Source organism: Canis lupus, chromosome 9, assembly GCF_003254725.2.
Source record: "Canis lupus dingo isolate Sandy chromosome 9, ASM325472v2, whole genome shotgun sequence".
Taxonomy (NCBI): Eukaryota; Metazoa; Chordata; class Mammalia; order Carnivora; family Canidae; genus Canis; species Canis lupus.
This window is the reverse complement of record NC_064251.1, coordinates 3,777,190-3,798,957: the sequence shown is the minus strand read 5'-3', so window position 1 is coordinate 3,798,957 and position 21,768 is coordinate 3,777,190. Positions and strand designations below refer to the sequence as shown.

Sequence of the window (21,768 nt, the reverse complement as noted above, 5' to 3'; positions counted from 1 at the left end):
GTCTCTGCCTCCGTTCTTTAGTTAGTTCACTGATTGCACTTCATATCACGTGACTTTGAGTTTTTGTTCATCAGCCTAAAATCCTTCCCATGGCTTCCAAGAATGGAAGAGGAATGAGGAAGATTATTAAGACTGGCCAGGACTGTTGAATAAACGTCAGTCAGGCTCCTGGACCATCTCCTAGGCCCATCTGTGTACTTCCTTGTAAAATCCAGTTTTAACAAGAACCCTGCTAAGTCAGCTTCATCAGAACACACCCTCCCCGCTTCTCTGATATCTGATCAAGTTCCTCATCCTCCCCCTGCCCCAGGGTGATGCCTGACACCCTGGCCTGCCTTCAGCCAGGGTCCTGCTCTTTCAATTTAGCCAGAAGCCCCCCTACCCCTGACATTTCCTCTTAGTGATTTTCCATCTTCTCCCCCACCTCCCCGTGGCTACAAATCCCCACCTGTCCCCGCTGCCCTCAGAGTCCAGCTCAGTCTCTCTCTCCGACCCTGTAAATGGTCCCTACACCTCTCAGCCCATCGTGACAGTCCTGGATGGAGCCTGCCTCACCATCCTTAACCAGTGTCCGTTTTTTCTTTAACATAATACTTATAGTGCACTTATTATGTGCTAGACATTGTTCTGAACAGTTCTTTACTTATATTAACATTCATTTCTCAAAGAACCCTCTCAGTAAGGTTCTCTTACCCCCAGTTCACCCCCCCACACACACTTACCCATATATTACAGATAGCACAACTGAATGACAGAGAGTTTAAGTAACTTACCCAGGGCCACCAGCCAGTAAGGGGCAGAGCTGAAGTGTAAACCCCAAGTCCGTGCCCATAGCCACTATACTATATCTCTAGAGAGATTCATGGGAATGAAAAACCTCAAATTGCCCATGGTGGGAATCATTTCAGAGTATACAGTCAGGAAGGGAGGGGAAAATGAGGCTTTGGTGGAATGGGCAACATTTTATTTCTTAAGCTGATGATAAATGCATGAAGATTTGTTAATTATTTGATTTTAATGTCGTTTTGTACATCTTCAATATTTTCAATTTTTTTTTTTTTAATTTATGATAGTCACACAGAGAGAGAGAGAGAGAGAGAGAGGCAGAGACACAGGCAGAGGGAGAAGCAGGCTCCATGCACCGGGAGCCCGACATGGGATTCGATCCCGGGTCTCCAGGATTGCGCCCTGGGCCAAAGGCAGGCGCTAAACCGCTGCGCCACCCAGGGATCCCTATTTTCAAATTTTTAAAGAAAAGAATGTCTTGGGATCCCTGGGTGGTGCAGCGGTTTAGCGTCTGGCTTTGGCCCAGGGTGCGATCCTGGAGGCCCGGGATCGAATCCCACGTCGGGCTCCCAGTGCATGGAGCCTGCTTCTCCCTCTGCCTATGTCTCTGCCTCTCTCTCTCTCTCTCTCTCTCTCTCTCTCTCTCTGTGACTATCATAAATAAATAAAAATTAAAAAAAAAAAAAAAAGAAAAGAATGTCTTGGTAGTATGACTTGGGTAGTAAGATGGAAATGCCTTGGTGCTCTGGGCACCCTGGGCTCCCTGCTCTGTTAAGTCCCTGGTGAGGAACCTAACGTCCCAAGGGTGCCCCCGCAGGATTTGTGGAGTAGAGGAAGGAGGGGGGCTGCTGCTGTGGGCCCTGGCTACTATGTTGTTTCCCTTACTTGTGAAGGCGACATCAGGCAAGCAGGTAGGACCCCCTGGCTCTAGAGCCTACACAGACAGGTTCTTGATCAGGTTACCTGCATGTTGAGTTTAATAGCAGTGAAAGAGTATGTCAACTCTCCATGAACTTGTAATCAGAGGAGCCTGTTCCTGGAGAACTTCTCCCTGAAACTGAAGGCTCCAGACTCCTCTGTGCTGCAGCCAGAACAGGAACACCATGGGTGCTCTTCCAGCTATGGGCCACCAGATGGATTCCAAACTGCTTACAAAGCCTATGCCTGCCTCTCCAGCCTCAGGCCCAGCGACTCTCCCTTGAGGCACCAAACCCCAGCCACACTGGGGCTGCTTCAGTCCTCGCCAGCGTGGAGTCTCCCTCTCAGGTCAGGATCTTCCCCTCTCTGTGCCAGCTGGTGGGCGTGAGCTCGCAGAGTCCGCACACTCACACACACCTCCCCTGGTTGGCGGTTCTCTGGGTCCAACCTCATTGTCACTTCCTCACCAGAATTAGGTTCCTTGTCCCACTGTTACTATTGTCATGTTTACCACAAAATGTACTTGTAATCTCTTACTAGATTATAAACTACTACAAGGAGAAGGACCATATGTTTTCCATAGTATACCCAGTGTCTGGCACAAAATTGGCACTCATTAAGTATATCCTAAATAAATAAATATGGAGAGGGTATTGTTAGGGTACATACACACCCTGTGGGGTAAAAAGAATGCTAGGCAGAGAAGGCAAGCAGACAGGGATTGACCCCTGACCCACCGTGCCCTGCTTTCCTGGTTTTCCAAGCACCTTACCTCTGCTGCTGCGTATCTCACTCTGCGGCTTTTTCTTTCCTTCTGGCCCTGCCGAGAGGTGAACTCCATGGGCTGGAGGACAGCTGCCTTTTCTGTCCTCTGGCGTCACCCCAGCGCCCAGAACAGTGGCTGGCTCTAGCAGGGCTTAGTGTTCGCAGGCCAAGGGCAGTCTCCACCCATGTAGCCTTCACATCCACATCAGACTCGGAGCTGGCTTGTATCGAGGTTCCCAAGAGTGTAGGAAAAGTTTCCAAGAGTTAAAATGAGGGAAATTTGGCAGACCACGTTAGATCATCAGCGGGATTCTCGGTAGCTGTGGGGCTTAGAGCAGCATTGGTAGGTGGTGGGTCTCATCACCTGATGAGCCTGCAGCTTTGGGTGGTCTGCAGATCACACCTGAGGTTAGAACAGTGTGAAGAGGGAAAGGCCAGGGCCTAGGGGTGCCGGGTGGCAGCTCTGAAGCTCAGGCACTGAGACGTGGTGCCTGGTGGGAAAAGAGTTAAGGAGGCCAGGTCAACAAGGGAGCTTTCTGCTCTGGACCTCCTAGTGTAAAAGTTTGAAGGGGAGCTTCTTTAAGTCAGCCCTCCGGAGCCCCGAAGGGCCAGCCTGAACTTCCTGCGCATGCCGGAGTCTGCTGTTTGGGGAGAGCAGTAGTAGGAATTTAGAAGCTGTTTGGACTCTGTTGTGGCAGTGTCCTATGAAAATTGTAACTGAAAGCCAAAAATTGTTTTAAAGAAGTCTTGGGGCTCCTGGCTGGCTCAGTTGGTTGAGCGTCTGCCTTTGGCTCAGGTTATGATCCTGGGGTCCCAGAATCGAGTTCTGAGTGGGGCTCCCCACTTGGCAGGGAGTCTGCTTCTCCCTCTGCCCCTCCCCCCACTCATGCACGCGCTCTCTCTCTCTCTCTCTAATAAATAAATATTTTAAAGAAAAGACTTGATTTCTCAGAGGGTGCTTTCATATCTGTCTTTTCCCCAGCAGGTGTCACTGTCATTTAAAAGAAAAGGGGAGAGCTTACTGGGGAGAGGAGAGCACCGTGAAGGTTTGGGCACAGCAAAGTTATCTGGCTGCTGTCTTTGTGTTCTCTAAGTCAGTGACTTGTCGATGGTCCCTAAATAAAATTAAACTAAAATTCCCACAGCCTGACTGTTCTGCTCTATTAAAACAATGATGTGTAGGATACACTCATCTGTGAGCCTCTGTCATTGAAGGATAGGCTTAGAGACAGGTGAGTCACGATGACTGGGATACCCTATTCTTTCTTTGGGCAACAAGAGATCAAGAAATTTGTATCCAGGGACACCTGGGTGGCTCAGCGGTTTGGAGCCTGCTTTCGGCCCAGGGTGTGATCCTGGAGTCCCAGGATCGAGTCCCACATCGGGCTCCCTGCATGGAGCCTGCTTCTCCCTCTGCCTGTGTCTCTGCCTCTCTCTTTCTGTGTGTCTTTCATGAATAAATAAATAAAATCTTAAAAAAAAAAAAAAAAAGAAAAGTTTGTATCCAAAGAGAGTGGATCGCTGGTCAGAAACTGCCCATTTGGTTTATCTGTATTATATGAACAGATCAAATTTTGAGATCCTCCAGTTATCAGCTGAGATTATGTGAGTTAGCTGCCAGTTTTCAAAGATCTGAAAAATACTGGTTACCACCAGAGAAGTTTTATTGCTTTCTCATATAAAAGAGGCCAGAGGCACAGCTCGACAGGGTCAGAATTCTGGGTTCCTTCTACCTCATCGTTCTTCAGACTTTTCCTACAAAGGCCCAGATAGCAGTTGTGTTAGATTTTGCTGGCCTCGTATGGTCTCTGTCACATCTTCACTATGCTTTCCACACCTTCTAAAAATACAAGAGACACTGATTTCTCCTGCTGGTTCCTGCCCTATGCTGCCCTCTCCCCTCCAGAGTGGGGACTGGTGTGGAATTCTTTGACTCTTAAAATGAGGCTATAAGAGTGACCTGACCACAGGTAATGTAGTGCAGGCAACATGAGGAAAATGGAATATTCCATATTCAGATACCTTAGGATTGGTGCTTTATATTCAAAACTAGTTACCTATTAATAACATTCATTTATTATGCTTCTTCAAAACCAGTGATTGGTAGGATTCATTTACTGTATTAGACTTCCATTTCTGTAGCATGAATTCCCTTTCCTGTAAGTATTTTGAAGAAAAATAGCCCTGCGTTTGCCCTTTGATTTTTTTAAGAATTTATTTATTCATGAGAGACACGCAGAGAGAGGGAGAGAGACAGAGAGAGGCAGAAGCAGGCTCCATGCAGGGAGCCTGATGTGGGACTTGATCCCGGGTCTCCAGGATCAGGCCCTGGGCTGAAGGCGGCGCTAAACCGCTGAGCCATCAGGCTGCCCTGCCCTTTGATCTTTTTAAGAAGATGACAGCAGTGTAGTGGAAGAGCCCTGGCTGGTTGTCAGAGATGAGGGTGCAGGTGAATCTTGGTTAGCTCACTTGGGCCCTGGGGGTGAAGGTGCGGAAGAGGGCAGGAGAGGGGGATTTCTTATGCTCTCCGACGGCTTGGATACTTTGTTTCTGAGCCCTTGCCAAATTGTTTCTATCAGTTTCTGAGTTCAGGCAGGTTTCTTCATTTTCCATTCATTGAAAAGGCTGGGTGACAGGCGGAAGCACTTGATTCTGATGGTAGCTGGCCTCCAGTGTTACTCGGAAAAAGAAGAGGGTTTCCCATAGCAGGGGTAGGTAGAAAAATGTAGCTTCCTCCTAGTTCTCTTTCCTGTTCTGTCCTTCCTTCCTACTTCTCCTCCTCTTCCTCCTCTTCTGCTGCTTCCTTTGAATTTTGTAGTAAAATAACCAATTGCGTTCATACCCTGGGCTTCCTAAAAAGCGATGTCTAGGTCTAGAGCAAAACCTTTGGGCCAGGTACATTAAAATGTGTAGTAAAGGGAAGTGATATCATGCTGATCATGTATGTTTATTGTTTTAAAATTTTTTACGTATTTATTTAGAGAGAGTGTGAGCCGGGGGAGGGGCAGAGGGAGAGGAAGAATCACAACCAGACTCCACGCTGAATGCAGAGCCCAACTTGGGGATCGATCTTACAACCCTGAGATCATGACCCAAGCTGAAATCAAGACTTGCAGGCTTAACTGAGCCATCCTGGTGCCCCCATACTAATCACATGTTTTTACATAAATTCAGTGGTAGTGTCTCAGACAGATGTACTTCTACCCTGCTCTCAATTTCACTTGCAAAGTTGTAATGGAAAGTTGCTATTGTGAGAGAGACAGCAAGTTTGCTTCTCTCTCTCTCCTTTTTTTTTTTTTTGTCTTTTTAATTAATAGATTTGGGATTTTTTAAATGTTCTTATATATATTTTTAAGGATTTTTAAAAAGATTTTACTTATTCATTCATTTTTTTTATTCATTTATATATATTTTTAAGGATTTTTTTTTAAAGATTTTATTTATTCAAAGAGGCAGAGACACAGGCAGAGGGAGAAGCAGGCCCCATTCCGGGAGCCCGACGTGGGACTCGATCCCGGGACCCCAGGATCGCGCCCTGGACCAAAGGCAGGCACCACCGCTGAGCCACCCAGGGATACCCTAGATTTGGGATTTTTAAAATTAAACTGTAATTAGTGTTATGTTCGTTTCAGGTGTACAATATAGTAATTCAACAATTCCATACCTTACTTGGTTCTCCTCATGATGAGTGTGTTCTTATCCCCTTCACCTATCTCACCCATCCACTGCCTCTCTCCCCTCTGGGAACCACTAGTTTGTGCTCTGTATGTAAGAGTCAGGGTTTTTGTTTGTCTCTTTTTTCTTTGTTTGCTCATTTGTTTTTTTAATTCCGCATATGAGTGAAATCATATGGTATCTGTTTTCTCTGATTTCTTTCACTTAGCATTATACCCTTTAGGTCCATTAGTTGTCACAAATGGCAAGATCTCATTCTTTACTCTGGCTGAGTAATATTCCAGTGTTGCCTCTGTGTGTGTGTGTGTGTGGCGCGCGTACCTCACAACTTCTTTATCTGTTAATTTATCAATGAACAGTGGGGCTGTTCCATATCTTGGCTATTATAAATAATGCTGCAATAAACATAGGGATTTGTATCTTTTCAAGTTTCATTTTCTTTGGGTAAATCCCAGTAGTGGAATTACTGGGTCATGTGGTCATTTTTTTTTTTTTTTTTTTTTAGGATTTTTAAGATTGTATCTTTTCAAGTTTCATTTTCTTTGGGTAAATCCCAGTAGTGGAATTACTGGGTCATGTGGTCATTTTTTTTTTAAAGATTTTATTTATTTATTCATCAGAGACAGAGAGAGAGAGAGAGAGAGAGAGAGAGGCAGAGACACAAGGAGGCTCCATGCAGGGAGCTCGATGTGGGACTCGATCCCGGGACTCCAGGCAGGCGCTAAACCACCCAGCCACCCAGGGATCCCCTCATATGGTCATTCTATGTTCTTCTTTTCTTTCTTTCTTTCTTTCTTTCTTTCTTTCTTTCTTTCTTTCTTTCTTTCTTTCTTTCTTAAAGATTTATTTATTTATTTATTCATGACGGGGGCGGCGGGGAGGGGGGCAGAGACATAGGCAGAGGGAGAGGCAGGCCCCATGCAGGGAGCCCGACGCAGGACTCAGTCCCGGGACTCCAGGATCGCGCCCTGGGCCAAAGGCAGGCGCTAAACCGCTGAGCCACCCAGGGATTCCCCCCCCCTTTTTTTTTTAAAGAGAGGGAAGTGGGGTAAAGAGAGAGAGAATTTTAAGCAGGCTCTATGCTCAGTGTGGAGCCCAACACAGGGCTGAATCTCACAACCCTGAAATCATGACCAGAGCCAAAATTAAGAGTCAGACATTTAACTGACTAAACCACCCAAGTGCCCCTATTTTTAATTTTTTTGAGGAATATACATACTCTTTTCCACAGTGGTTGCATCAGTTTGCATTCCCACCAACAGTGCACAAGAATTTCTAATTGACTTTGTTTTTTAGAGCAGTTTTTTGTTTATGGAAAGATTGAGCAGAAAGAATGGAGAGTTCCCACCGTACTTCCTTTCCCCACCCCAGCACATTCTCAGTCTCTCCTGTTATGAATTTCTGCCTTGGTGTGGTGCGTTTGTTGCAACCAGTGAACCAAGACTGATACATTATTATTAACTAAAGTCTGCAGTTTACATTGAGTTTACTTTGTATTATACAATTCTTTTTTTTTTTTTATGATTTTATTTATTCATGACAGACACAGAGACAAAGGCAGAGACACAGGTAGAGGGAGAAGCAGGCTCCCTGCGAGGAGCCTGATGTGGGGCTTGATCTCAGGACCTTGGGATCACGACCCAAGCCAAAGGCAGATACTCAACACTGAGTCACCCAGGTGCCCCCTGTGTTATACAGTTCTAATGGGTTTTGACAAATGCTAACGTCCTATATCCATGATAAAGTATAGTAACATTTTAGTGCCCTGAATAACCCTATGCTCTGCCTCTTCCTACTCCCTCCCTCCCCAAGCCCTTGTCAACCAACCACTGATGCTTTTACTCTCTCCATGGATTTGCCTTTACACAGTGTTATATAGTAGGAATCATAGAATTTGAAGCCTTTTCAAACTGGCTTCTTGTACTTAGCAGTATGCACGTAAGATTCCTTCATTTCTTATCAGGGCTTGATAGCTCATTTCTTTTAAATGTGAATTTTCCATTGTATGGATATACCAGTTTCTTTGTCCTTCACCTATAGAAGGTTATTTTGGTTACTTCCCATTTTGGGCAACTAGGAATAAAACTGCTAGAAACACTCCTAAAGCTTTGTGTAGATAGAAGTTTTCAACTCATTTGGGTAAATACTTAGGAACTTCTGCTATTTTAATTAGCAAAAGGTCAATGTCAGAAAAAAAACATACTTGAAAGCCCCTATGTTTAAAAATCAACCTATAATAGGTTTTATAGCTTTCTTTTAAGGTGGGGGGCAGGGCCCATGGGTGGCTCAGTGACTGAGCATCTGCCTTTGTCTTGAGTCATGATCCCAGGGTCCTAGAATCGAGTTTCCCTCAGCCTATGTCTCTGCCTCTTTCTGTGTGTCTCTCATGGATAAATAAATAAAAATGTTTTAAAAAAAGGTAGAATGAATATCCATCTCATATGCCTTTGAGTTGAAGGTGAATAACCAACAAATCTAAGTAAATTATAAAAAATGTTCCATGTCTATAGCAAGGCCAGGGAAATAGGAGCAGAGAGAGGTAGAACACAAGTAAGAGAAACTCTGTGCTCAGAAGAGATAAGCCATCACAGAACTGAAACCATGTTCCACATCCTTTGTTCTTCCCTTATAAAATTCTAGGCTTTCAGAGTTGGAAAGCTTCAGTTTTCCAGTCTAGTATTTTTTCTACCTTACCAATTACTTTCTTTATATTCTGCTAGTTTTGCATTTCTCTTGAACTTCATAGTGTGTGTTAGAGAAAAAGTCAAGCCCTCTAACGTTTGTTGAGTGCTTACTGTGTGCCAGGCACCATGCTGATGTCAAATCAGCCTCACAGGGAGACGGGCCCACTAGAAAGCAGTCTGAGGTACTGAGTGCTGGCACACATACAGGGTGCCTGGAACATGTAGGGGGCCAGGGGGCTGAGAGGAAGTGACCTTTAATCTGATATTTAAGGAATGTCTAGGAATCACCATGTTTTACTGAATCTGATATATTATCAATTGTGCATTATTTCATACTGCCAGTTAAACTAAACTGATAATTATAAGATGCATCTCAATTTCAGGAACATTAAAATGTGCAGAGCTGTCTATGAGTATTGATGATACGTGGTAGTTAGCTGGAAGAGAGAGGCTCAGCATGAAGTTAGCAGATAAGTCTAGAAAAGTGGGGATTAGGGACAGCTTCCTGCCCAGGACCTGTGAACTGTATCCTAAGGGGCTGGGAATCCTTGAAGGTGCCAGTGGGAAGGAGACCACACTGACTGCAGTAGGTGATGGATTACAGACAAACATACTCTGGTAGTGTCCACAGGGGGAGAATGGTGCTCCAGACTCTGGTTGGGGCAATAGGAATGGAAACAGGCAGATGAGCTTGAGGGATACTTAGGAGGGACATTTAAGGTAAACTAGAAATGTCAAAGTTGGGCAGTTGGTTTTAGGTAGGTTGGGAAGGATTAAGGGCAGAATCAAGGGTGGAGTCCAGGTTTCTGACTAGAGCCACCTGTCAGAAGAGTGATAGCAGAACTTGGAAGAAGAGGGAGTGAGGAAACCAATGACTATGGGGGCACACTGATTCTGAAGTGCCTATAAGATATGCAAATATAGATCTCCACTAGCCACTCATGACCAGAGGGTTGATGAGTAAAGCTGTGGGAGTAGACTGGTTGAGTGAGTGTTTGCAGCCAAATCTTTAAAAAGGGCAAAAGAGGAAACCTGCCACCAGGAGCCGGAAGGAGTGGCTGGAGAGGCCAGTGGGAATCCAAGCATGGACTTTCAGAGTCCTGGCCAAGGAGGAGAGTGTCTCAGGATGGCCAAAGTGACTGTCCCTGCTAAAGGTAACAGATTGGTTAGGGGTGCCTGGGTGGCTCAGTCAGTTAAGCATCCTACTTTTGACTTCTGCTCAGGTCATGATCTCAGGGTCATGGGTTCGAGCCCTACATCAGGCTCTGCCCTAGGCGTGGATCCTGCTTAAGATTCTTTCCCTCTGCCCCTTCCTGCCACTCTCAAAAAAAAGGAAAGGAAAGGTTAAAAACAAAAAAACAAAAACAAAACCTCAGAATGTGGCATTGGAGTTTAGCGTCAAGGAAGTAATTGTCATTTCCTCAAAGTGGGGCATGAGATGGGATGGATATGGGCAAGTGGGGGAGGATACAGCAAGAGCAGCTCCAACGGGACCTTCAAGAGGTTTGACAGGAGGAGAGGCAATAAATCAAGAGATGGATGGAGGGGGATTTGGGGTCAAGGAGGGCAGTGGTTGTTGCTATCTTTGAAGGTAAAAGAAATCTGTGTAGGTCTAAATAATGAGAAGAAGCTGGTTGTGGAGAGTAGCCACACAATCCCTGGGTGACTTAGAAGTTGCAAACGTGCTTTCCTCCACTCTCCACACCAACCCAAATGGCTAGATTGTCTTGTGTACTTGTGTTTATAAAACAAAGAATTAGGGCAGCCCAGGTGGCCCAGCAGTTTAGTGCCACCTTCAGCCCAGGGTGTGGTCCTGGAGACCTGGTATCGAGTCCCATATCAAGCTCCCTGCATGGAGTCTGCTTATCCCTTTGACTGTGTCTGTGCCTGCCTCTCTCTCTCTCTCTCTCTCTCTCTCTCTGTCTCTCATGAATAAATAAAATCTTAAAAAAAAAAAAAAAGAATTAATTGAAGACTTACTCTCAAGCTTTGGGCCTTTTGTGTTTCTTCTGGAGAATGTCACAGGCTAAAGAACTAGGGCACACAAAGTCCCTAAAATGGGATCCCCTGGAGGGTGCCATCTTGCATTGCCTCTCCAAAACCATTGATTGTGAGATATACCAGTGTTCATGTACTGCCAATTGACTCGTGTCATCAATGGTAAGACACATCCCAATGTAAATGTTATTAATATATGAAGAAATGTAAGTCTTAGAACTGGTAAAATACAGTATTCACCATAGATCAGAGTAACAGGCATGGGACAGAGAATGGTGTGATGGTCATGTATTTGTAGTGGCAGAAACTTGAAGGTTTTGACTAATGGCTTTTATTCTTTCTGGAAAATAAAGTCATAGTTCATCTGAGAAGGAGGAGGAGATAAAAGCATTAGCAGCTCCAGAGTGGAAGGTCTTTGAGTGAGTCATAGACAGCAGTGGAACCCCGCAGACCCAGGAAATGGTAGGTTGGCCAGGAAGCACTGAGGGTGCACTGGGTTAGGGACATATAAACTCATAGTGACACCAGACTACATGGCTGTGATCTGAGGCAGGAGTGGAGAGAGTGGACAGTGGCTTCATCTAGGATTAAGGGTTTGCTGGGCAGGGTGACCGAAGAACATTGGGCAGAGGGCCTTTGTAGACATGGACAGTGCAGAGAGAACCGGGCCACAGGTGCACAGCATAGCCCATGCTGGGAGATGAGAAATATAAGCCACCCAGGATGGTAATGTAAAGACCCAACAGTAACATCTCGTGTTCCCCCTAGTATTGACTGGAAATACTTCTATAATATTATTTACTTTTAAGATATACACAAAGACATTTACAAATTAAGTAGAAAAAAAATCTTTTTTTTTCAAATAACAAGGTAAGGGCACCTTGGTGGCACAGTCGGTTGAACTTTCAATTCTTAGTTTTGGCTTGAGTCATGATCTCAGGGTCATGGGATTGAGCCCCACATTGGGCTCCACATTCTGTGCAGAGTCTGCTTGAGATTCTTCTCCCTCTCCTTTGCCCCTACCCGCCCTCAAATAAATAAATCAGTCTTTTGGGGCACCTGGGTGGTTCAGTCAGTTAAGTACTTGCCTTCAGCTCAAGTCATGATCTTGGGGTCCTGGGATCAAGCCCCAACTCGGGCTCCCTACTCAGAGGGAGCCTGCTTCTCTCTCTCCCTCTGACACAAGCCCCCCCCCATAAATAAATAAAATCTCTTAAATAAATAAATAAAATATCTTTTTTTAAAAAAACGATAAATGTAATGTCCTGGATATTAATGTTTTAAGTATACGATGGGAACAACTTTTGCGGCTTAATTGTATTTGATGTGTCTGTGCTCCCTTCAGAATGCAGGGTTACTACTCAAATCATCTTTGCATTTGGCTTACGTAGTAGTAGTAATACGGCCTTCTCAGGGCTACCACTTATCTCTCCTTTCTGTTAAAATTACTTTGAAACTTTTGCTTATGCAATACTCTGATGGCACTTTGACTTTCAGTTAATTCAAATGCATCATTTGCAAATTAGCCCACCTGCATTCTTTTCCAATAAATCTGTAACAGAGTATGGTAGTGCTATAGATAGCATCACCACAAATGCCTCAATCAGATAACCCAGAATGCGTGTGTGTGTGTGTGTGTGTGTGTGTATTGTCATCAGAATTAAAACAAAAATATATGTAAACTCATGGCCATCTGAGGATCCCTTAATTTGAGATAACACAGGCCTAGAGCAGTGGTTCTCAAAGTGTGGTCCAGGGACCACCAGCACCAGATCAGAGTCACTGGGGAACTTGTTGAATTGAGTCTGATAGAAGCCGAAGTGTGAACTGCTACTCTAACCTAACTGAATCACCCAATTTACAGATGAGAAAACTGTGGGCCAAAACCTACTGCTCAGGATTGCAGTTGGTTTATAAGAAAACTGGGTCTCAAACTTGAGCCTCTGGACTTTAGTCCATTTCTGTTTCCAGAGCACTACCTTGTTATTTCTTTCTCAGTTTTTATTTTGTTTTCTTTGGTTAGGGTGGGGTTTTAAGGAGTGTTCCTAAAGTTTTGGGTTCTTTTCATTTTGTACCTTACAGTGCCAGAACCTACTAAGACCTGTTCAAGCCAGCCCCAACCTGCCGGTACCAGTACCAGTACTTCCACCAGCACTCTGTCCAACAGCAGCAATGGCAAACGTGCATCTGCCAGCAGCCAGCAGCCAGCTGCGTCCCGTTACCTGCCTCGCGAGGTGCCTCCACGCTTCCGCCAGCAAGAACAGAAGCAGCTGTTAAAGAGAGGTCAGCCATTGCCTACAGGGGCTCTGACCAGTGTGAGCCCGACCCAGGGTGCTGGGCCTGCAGGGGTAAGCCCTCCTCCCCTCCCTGGAACCGGAGTGCAGCAGCATCCCAGTAAGCTCCAACCAGGTAAAAACACACAGAATGAGGCATTCCTTTTATCTGAGAACTGGTGTGCTATTTTCAGCTTTGCTGCCTAGTAATACAGATAAACATATTTTGGTCCATATTCACTATATGCATATAATGGAGTGAGCTAGCTAGCTAGATGGTGGGTAGATTTAGTTCAATTGAATTTTAAAGTTCAGTTCTGTTCCCTCCTACTTCTGTATATTATTTCTCATCTGTTTTCAGATGGCATTAGTTGCTTTGGCTAAGTTTGTTTCTCAGCAGAAACCAGAGGTCTGCACATGAGTACACGTGCATCTGTCTAGGCAGATGCCATAGAACCCTGTTGTGAGAACTTTTGATAAAACCTTCCTGGGCGTTGCCAAGGCTGTCCCGTGACTGCACCTGGTCTCTCTGCAGGGAGGTCATAGCATTTCATTGGGAGTAGGTGCTTCTGTCACTTGTTCAGACATCTTGAGCCAAACCTGCCAGATGTTGTGCTTGGCCCCTGCATGGCCAATGTTTTGATCCCCTTGTTTCTTGCTGGCATCCTTGCCTGCAGTTGGACACCAGCTTTCTCTTGGGTCTTGAGAGAAATCATCACTTATTTGTTTGCTTTCCAGCTTGCAGACCATGACAACTCTCCTCTCCTCTCTTCCTTATCCCATCTTTTTTGACCTTACTGATGGACTCATACTTTAAACAATTTCTTTCCTGAAGTTTCAGAGAAATTTTTGGAAGAGAGCAAAATACATGTTTTCGAGTGCTGTGTTTCTCTGTTATTTTCATAAATCATTCAGTTTCAGATGATTTCACAGTTGGCACTGGTACTAGCATGGACACCATATTTGCTGATGGTGGTTACACTCAGGCCTATAACTAGAGAAGCAAGAAGGCTTCTTGCATTAGATCGGGATTTAAAAGAAACCTGACACAAGTTATATTACTGTTTTCTTTCATGTGTTGCTTTCTAATATGAAGAGTGATTCCAACATGGGTTTAAAAGTATTTATAGCAGTATTTCTCAAAACTCTGACTTTGTGGTATATTTGAAACAAATATTTTTAGACAGCTTGGCCATATCTCTTTAATAGTCTCAATTCTTATCTGGTAAGTTCCTGGTAGAGGGAATGTAGATCAATGGTTGTTAGCAAAAAGCAAAGAAGAAAATAAATGATCAAATATAGTCATTGACCAAGAATGTAGTCCCATCTGCTTCACCACAGTTACTATTGCATTTACTTTCTGCACTGAAATGTGGTCCTCAGGAAAATCTTAACACAGAGAAGGAGTGTATAGTCATTTCTAAATAGCTTGGTGTTTTAACATCAGATGCTTGTTCTGAAAAACTGGAAAAGAAATGTAACAACCCTGCTTTTTTCAGACCTTACCCATTATTGCATGATTAGTTGGCAGTACTGCATCAGTGTTCCCATCAAATACTGTTGGTGCAAGATGTTGCCAGAATCTTCTTAGATAAGTAGAAAATAAGGAATTACTTCAAAGTTGGGTAGTGAAAATAATGTCCTTTATTAAAATATTTGTCTCTAAATATCCTCCAGAAAGCTATATTCTAGTTATATATATATATATATATATAATGAGTAAATCAGATTTTCTGTATAAACATCTCAGAAAATGGAATCAATTTATATATTAATAAGAAATTATTGATTTTTGGTTCCCAAACAAAAGTCTTCGTTTTATACCAATTTCATGTCTTTCCCACCAGTTGCTGGTACCATAGCCAAATGAACCTTTCTGATTCAGGTCCCCTCGAAACCTGTCCTGCTTTCCTAGTCCTACTGCACAGTCTCACTTCCTCTGCCTGGCTGTCAAGACAGCCTTGTCTACTCAGTGCTTTCCCTTCTATTCCACCTGGCCTACTCTCCATTCTTCTCGGCACTGTTTCCTGACTGTCTCACCAATATGCCAGGCTCAGTGTCACCTTTCCCAGGACAGGCACACACCTGATCGCCGGCCCCTTCTTTCCGTCCAGGTCATCACGGCCCTGCCCCCACAGAACCCCTTCCATGCTTCCACTCTGCTCCTCTTGCTGCAGTAAGGTGCAAATACGACTGCAAATACGACTTCACCTTCATTGCACACTGTGCAACCTACATAGTTTGCTGACTAATTGTAAGAGTCTCCCCTCTCAATGAAATTGAAAGTATCCTATAAAGAAAATGTCTCACTTTTCTATGGTGTGACCTACCTAGTGGAGTGGAAAAAGCTCTGCCCTGGGGAAGATGATCCGGCAGCTGGCACTGATCACATCCTCAGCTAGGACTTCATTCTCCTCCACAATCAGAGCCCTGAACTTCTCAGGGCCTCTAATCAAATCACTCAGGTCTCTTCCATTTAATTTCTGAGTCAGACATTGTTCCAAAGAGCTTGTTTGGTTTTATCCACAGAGGTGTTGCCAGAACTCCATCCCGTTTTTCAGAAGTCAGCACAGGGATTGTAGAGGGGAAGCAGTGTAAATGGAGGCAGCACAGGAGAGGGCTCAGGAGACAGGCTGGTGGGGCAGTGGCCTAATAAAATTTCCAGACTCATGACCTCCTGTGTGACCTTGACTAAGTCACTTTCATGGCCTGCCCTCTAGAGTCCTCACCTGTGACATGGGGGGATTCCCACTTTACAGGACCCTGAGGGAGAGGTATTTGTTTCATACTCAGCACAGGGTTTACAGTAAGTGCTCCATAAGTGCAACAAATATGTGCCCATCTCTGAAATGCTATTATGGAACAGCAGTTGTTTCTTAAACTTGCAAAATCTTTAAATGAGTAAATTCTACAACAGTGCCGTAAAAGTTTTCTCATCCTTCCGTGAGCTGTGTACATTTTGAAATTTCAGCTGTCCTTCCTAGATTGAAGCATTTTTTCATGGTGCAAATTACTTATTGAATTCATATCTAGGTGAAATCCAGAAGAATAGCCACATTTTCTTGCTGCATTGAATCTTCTGGATACAACTTCAAGTAAAAGCTCATAGCACTTTTTTTTTTTTTTTTAAGGATTACATAGTCATTGAGTTTAATTCTGGGTAAGCAGGTTTCCACTCCTGTAGTCACACCTGCATTAAAATGAAAAATGCAGTTTTAGTCATGATTCCATTCCCCTGACAAATGAGGTTAAGTTAAAAAGTAAGAATGCTTCGGTCACTAAGATTGAAATACCCAGAGTGTGTTAGTGACTAATCCTGAAAAGTTTAACAGCAGACCATTTCTTGTGAAAAGGCATGTGGAAAGGGATTATTTCAGCCCATAATATTAATTTTTATTTTTCCCAGGTGTATCAGTATGTGGACTCTTTTTTCCCTCAAAAGGTTTAGTGTGATTGACAAAGATTAAAGGTTAAATATCCCTGGAAAGAGTCGGTGGACTTTGAATTGCCTTTGTCATAGCTTTAAAAAGTTATATAGTGCAAACCTGCTAACATTAATGAGCATCCTGGTACACTCCCATCTGAATACTGAGGCATTTGCCTTGCTTTCTCTGGGTGGGAGGGATGGTCACAGTCTTGCTGGAATGAGGGAATGTGATCTTGTCTACCCCAGTACACAGAAGGCACTTACAGATACCAGTGTAGAAAGAAAGGGGAGCATGTGTAAAGGATTAAAAACTGAAGGGGTGCCTGGGGGGCTCAGTCGGTGAAGCATTGCCTTTGGCTCAGGTCATCAGGTCGTGATCTCATAGTCCTGAGATTGCCTTGGGCTCCCAGCTCAGCACAGAGTCTGCTTCTCCCTTTGCCCCTCCCCCCACCACCCCCAGCTCATGTTCATGCTCTCTCTCTCTTTCAAATAAATAAATAAAATCTTTAAAAAAAAAAAGAAAGAAAGAAAACTGAAGTAATAGTTGTCTTAGCCCAAGAAGCATAGATACGTTTTCTATACTGTTACATAAGGCAGGGGTAGCATATGGAGAGAGACCCAGCCTGATGGTCATTTCTTTATTTGTTCTTTTTCTTTATGTTCCACATGCTTCTGAAAAGGATATAAGTCAGTAGATCACTCTGGCTCTTGTAAAGCTTTGTTATGATTCACCTTGTAATTTACAGTAATCTGTCAAGCTTGTTCAAATGGAAAAATTGTAATGCCAATTTATGCCATTTTTTGACAAACCAGTACACCAGCTTAATATTTTTGCACTCTTTCCTTTGGTTACTTCATCTGAATGCTTTGGCAGCAGTTCCACATAGAGCTTGCCCACCTCCGACAAGGGAGAGGCTAACCTGCCAGAACTGTGGTTTGTTCGTTCGTTCCTTCCTTTTTTTTTTAAGAACTGTGGATTCTTCAAGCATGTCTACATGAAGTCACTGAGCAAAACATTTATTGAACACCTGCAAAGTATAGGAATACACGATTCATGCCTAAGTGGGTTGGGGTGACCTGTAAGAGATAACTGTGGGGTGCTATATGCATGCTAGCGCAGGATGGAGGATGACCCAAGATCAAGGATGGAGAACTGCCAAGGAAGGCTTTCCCACGGAGTCGACATGAGCTGAGTTTGGGATTAGCTGTGAAAGGCAGGTGATGGAGCAGCCTGCGTGTATGGCTAATGAAGGTGGTTCACCGTGGCTGGGGGCAGAGTGCAGGGGTAGCAAGACAAGATGGGGCTGGAAAGGTGGCTGTAGCATTACTAAGTCAAGCAATAAACTTGCACAAGAATTTACTGTGATGACCCGGTCCTATCAAATTCAGACTCAAAGCTATCCCAGCACGTTGTTTTTGGAACTTGGCAGGCTAATTCTGAAGTTCATCTAGAAGAGTAATGGTACATAACTAAAATAGTCCAGAAAATTTTTGAAAAGAATAATGAGCTATCAAATAGAGCTAGGATCCTCTAGTAATTAATTATATCTGCGTGTTACTGGAGCAAGAATAAACAAATAAATGGATGAGCTGCCCCTGAGGGACCAGGGAAAACATGCACACGCAGAAGTTTAGGTTAGCATGGCCTGGCTCCCCAAACTACTGGGGAAGTGTGGCAGCTCCTGGCGGCCGACTGCTAGAAAGCTATATACAAAACAAACATGGAAACTGTTGCAGGTGATACAGGAGAACATTTCCAAGTCCTGGCCTAAAATTCTTTCATAAGCAAGAAACCATGAAAAGAAAGGCTGACAAAGTTGAGTGTATAAAAGTTACAGACTTTCGTACAAGCCCATAAATAAAACCTGAGAGGAAATGCCGAGCAGTCCTATCAATCAGCGAGGATAAAGACAGCCCAAGAGGAGAATGGGCAAAATGGGAACAGGCAGGTCATAAAGCTGCTACAAATGAGCCCTAAACATTTTGAGAGAGAGTATTATTTGTGACCGGGGGGAAAATACATGAAAATGAAAACAACAGTGAAATACCGTATTTCACTCACCAAACTGCCAAAACCTGAAAATCTATTGTAATGCTAGAGGTACTGTTGAGTGCTATGTGCTCAATCCAAGTGCTTCACACATAATACTGTTTAGTCTTCACCACAAGACTCCAACTCCATCTGACTGGTGAGGGTGTGGGAAGGGGCAACTCTGATTTGCTACAGGTAGCAATGTACCTGGTGTGGCCACTAGGGAGGGCAGTTTGGGAGAATGTATTAAAATTTTAGGTGGTTCTGTCTCCTGACACAGCTATTCTTTTTATTTTACTTATTTATTCTTAAGTAGACTCCATACCAGGCATAGAACCCAACTCGGGGCTCGAACTGACACACAGGGATCAAGACCAGAGCTGAGATCAAGAGTCTGATCATTAACCGACTGAGCTACCCAGGCACCCCTGCTGACCCAGCTATTCTAACTGGGAGGACATCTTTTTTGCCCACCCAGTCTCTAATATGGGTGCTCAATATGAGCAGTGGTTATCACTTGCCCTGTGGCATGAGCTAGTGGTAGGTGAGTTGAGACTGTCAAGAGGCAGGAGGGACAAAGACAGTGTTCAACTGCTGTCTCTTTGAAACAGTTGGAAGTCTATTAACCTTCCAGTGACTGACAGGGTGCTTTGCTACGTGGAGATAAAGAATGACCTGTGTTTGGGAACCAGTTGAACTTCTTGCTGGGTCTCAGGTCTTCCATCACAGGATCCAAAGAGACATAAGTTGCCCCCGGGGCAGAGGGTCTCCTGCAACATGAGATGAAGAGGCCAGGGTCCCTGCCAGCCCCAGTCCACATTCTCTATTTAAAAACATTTGTCTTGGGATCCCTGGGTGGCGCAGCGGTTTGGCGCCTGCCTTTGGCCCAGGGCGCGATCCTGGAGACCCGGGATCGAATCCCACATCGGGCTCCCGGTGCATGGAGCCTGCTCCCTCTGCCTATGTCTCTGCCTCTCTCTCTGTGACTATCATAAATAAAAAATAAATAAAAACATTTGTCTTGAAATAAAAATATTAGCCTTCTAAAAAAGTAATGCAGTGAAAAATGTTTTAATTCATGTATGAATTTGGAGGGGAGCTTATTTAGCCCATTGGCAAACACTTGTACCTGGTAAGATAAGTAGTAGTATAAAAATGTAGTGATTCACACCTATTCAGGTTCCAGAAAATTTTCATTTTGTTATGTGATTTTCTAGGTGGACTATGTTCTTGCAAGTCTGCTGCAGAGCTCTGGCTCCAAACACTTGAGAGCTTTTATCTTTAAAAAAAAAAAAAAAAACCTCTTTTCATTGTGCTAAAGGCAGAACAATGTATTGTTTTGGTAGCTGCTTTGTACATTTATAAACAGAGGCTTTGATTAATATGCACTGGGTAGTGTTTGCTACTTAGATCTTTTTTAGATAGAGGCAGGAAAGTAATTAAGAAGTTGGACACTTGCCAGTTTACATATGGGGCTCATTTAGAATATTATCGCCAGTGTTGGTATGCCAAATGTTTCAGGGTTGTTTAGGAAAAGTGAGAAGGAAGAAGGGGGACGTAAAACAAAGGCAGTATGAAAGAGCAGCATTTATTTGCATGCAGCCAGTAGGCACTATTCTGTTATTCTTTCAGCTGACTCTCAGGCCAACAGAAGAGGGGCCCTGGCGCTCCCCGTAGCTCCCTGTAGCCGGTCCTGAAGTGCAAACGGTGACAATCGAAAGAATTCATTAAAGAGGAAGGAAGATCGGTTTAGTGTCAGCTGCAATTAGATAATCCGAGCTTCCAAGTCCCCTCCGTGGACGCCTTCCCCATCGCTGAAGGGGATGAATCGGGTATCTCCTGGAGCGGAAAGGGCACTGCTGGCCCCTGGCCCGCGGTCGCCCGCAGGTCGCTGGGGCGCTGGCCGGTGCAGGTGTGGGTGCGGGTGCGGGTGCGGCAGTCAGCTGGAGGCGCCAGAGCGGGAGGCTCCTGCGGTGCGCGGCCCGCATGCTGGAGCGGCTGGAGCGGCTGGAGCTGCACGCCGCGGCCCGCTTGCCAGGTAGCGTGTCCCTGCCCGCGGGTACCCCACCCCGGGGGGCGTCGGCGACCTGAGAAGCCGGCCCCGCCGCGACCCCCCCCCCCCCCCCCGTCTCCTTGCGAGCTCCTGGCCGCCGCCCCCACCCCCACACGCGAAGCGCTGCCTGCCCCCATTCTGTCGCGGTGCTAATAGGTTCTTAACCCGGAGGGAGCAAGCTCCACATGGCCCGAAAGCGGAGTCTTGCGCGCACACTCTTGAGCATTGTCTCCAGTAAACCTTTTAGTCTGGTCTGCTTTTCATGAGCCCTTGTATTCGTGGAAGTTGACAGAAGAAATGGTTAGAGTCTGTCCCGCGGTGGAATTCTGAGTTCCGAGCGCGGTCTCCATGAGATTCTCGCACACGGTAGATGCAGCGGAGGGGGGACGCCTCCCCAAAGCTGAGAACAGTTAACATTTACCCTGCTCGCAGCAGGGAACTTGTGTTACCGGGAAGCATCAGGAAACATATTATTAACTGTGGAAAGCATTTGGAATAGCTTTGTATTACCTGCGCTTTACTGTTTTGTAATTTCAGTTCCAGGGACTGTGGCCGTGGGGAGTGAACCAACCCTGTGCTCCTGTCAGCCTTTGTGCTAATTAAGCATTCTGCACACTTACTCTGAATAAATCTTGCCCACACTTCCCTATCTGATGAATTTGATACCTCATTAAAATTTTGCTTACTCTGGCTTCTGAAGCTCTTCATTAAATACCTTTCCTTGAAAATTTTATCTTTTTATGGTAACATTTTGGAATTAAAAAAAAAACTTTTCTCTTTAAATCATGCTATTGTATAATCTTTTAAATTAATCACTTAAGATAGTTATGTTCCTTAGATTTTTATAAAGATACGTATTTTTAGAGTGTGTAGACCATTTAAACAGCAGAAGAAAAGAGAATTTAACATAATACACAAACTTCATTACATTTTTCTTTTTAAGGCTTTTTTTAGGGGGAATTATTGTGATAGTAGAATGGTGGAGCAGAAGGAGCACTAGATGGAGCTTTCAGAGCAGTCCTTACTGCTTATTAGTTAGAACACCTTTTCCGAGTTTGACCCCTCTGATGTTTCCCCATCTGTAAAATGGATATAACTTGTTAAGGTTTAGTTAATTCATTGTGGATGGAGATTCTTGAAAATTCAAAGTGCTGTGT

General features: G+C 44.5%; 1 protein-coding gene across 6 annotated transcripts in view; it reads left to right on the top strand.

The window, feature by feature from the left end:
- TNRC6C (trinucleotide repeat containing adaptor 6C) overlaps positions 1-21,768 on the top strand; it is a 153,403-nt gene that overhangs the window by 59,271 nt on the left and 72,364 nt on the right. For 4 of the 6 annotated variants that reach the window (XM_025468137.3, XM_025468139.3, XM_049113884.1 and 1 more), the window contains one exon: positions 12,909-13,235. In XM_025468137.3, coding sequence (XP_025323922.3) covers positions 12,909-13,235 — 327 coding nt within the window. Of the gene's footprint in view, positions 1-11,249; positions 11,289-12,908; positions 13,236-21,768 lie in introns of those variants that run through there. The other 2 variants (XM_049113886.1, XM_025468138.3) reach the window with 2 other exon arrangements.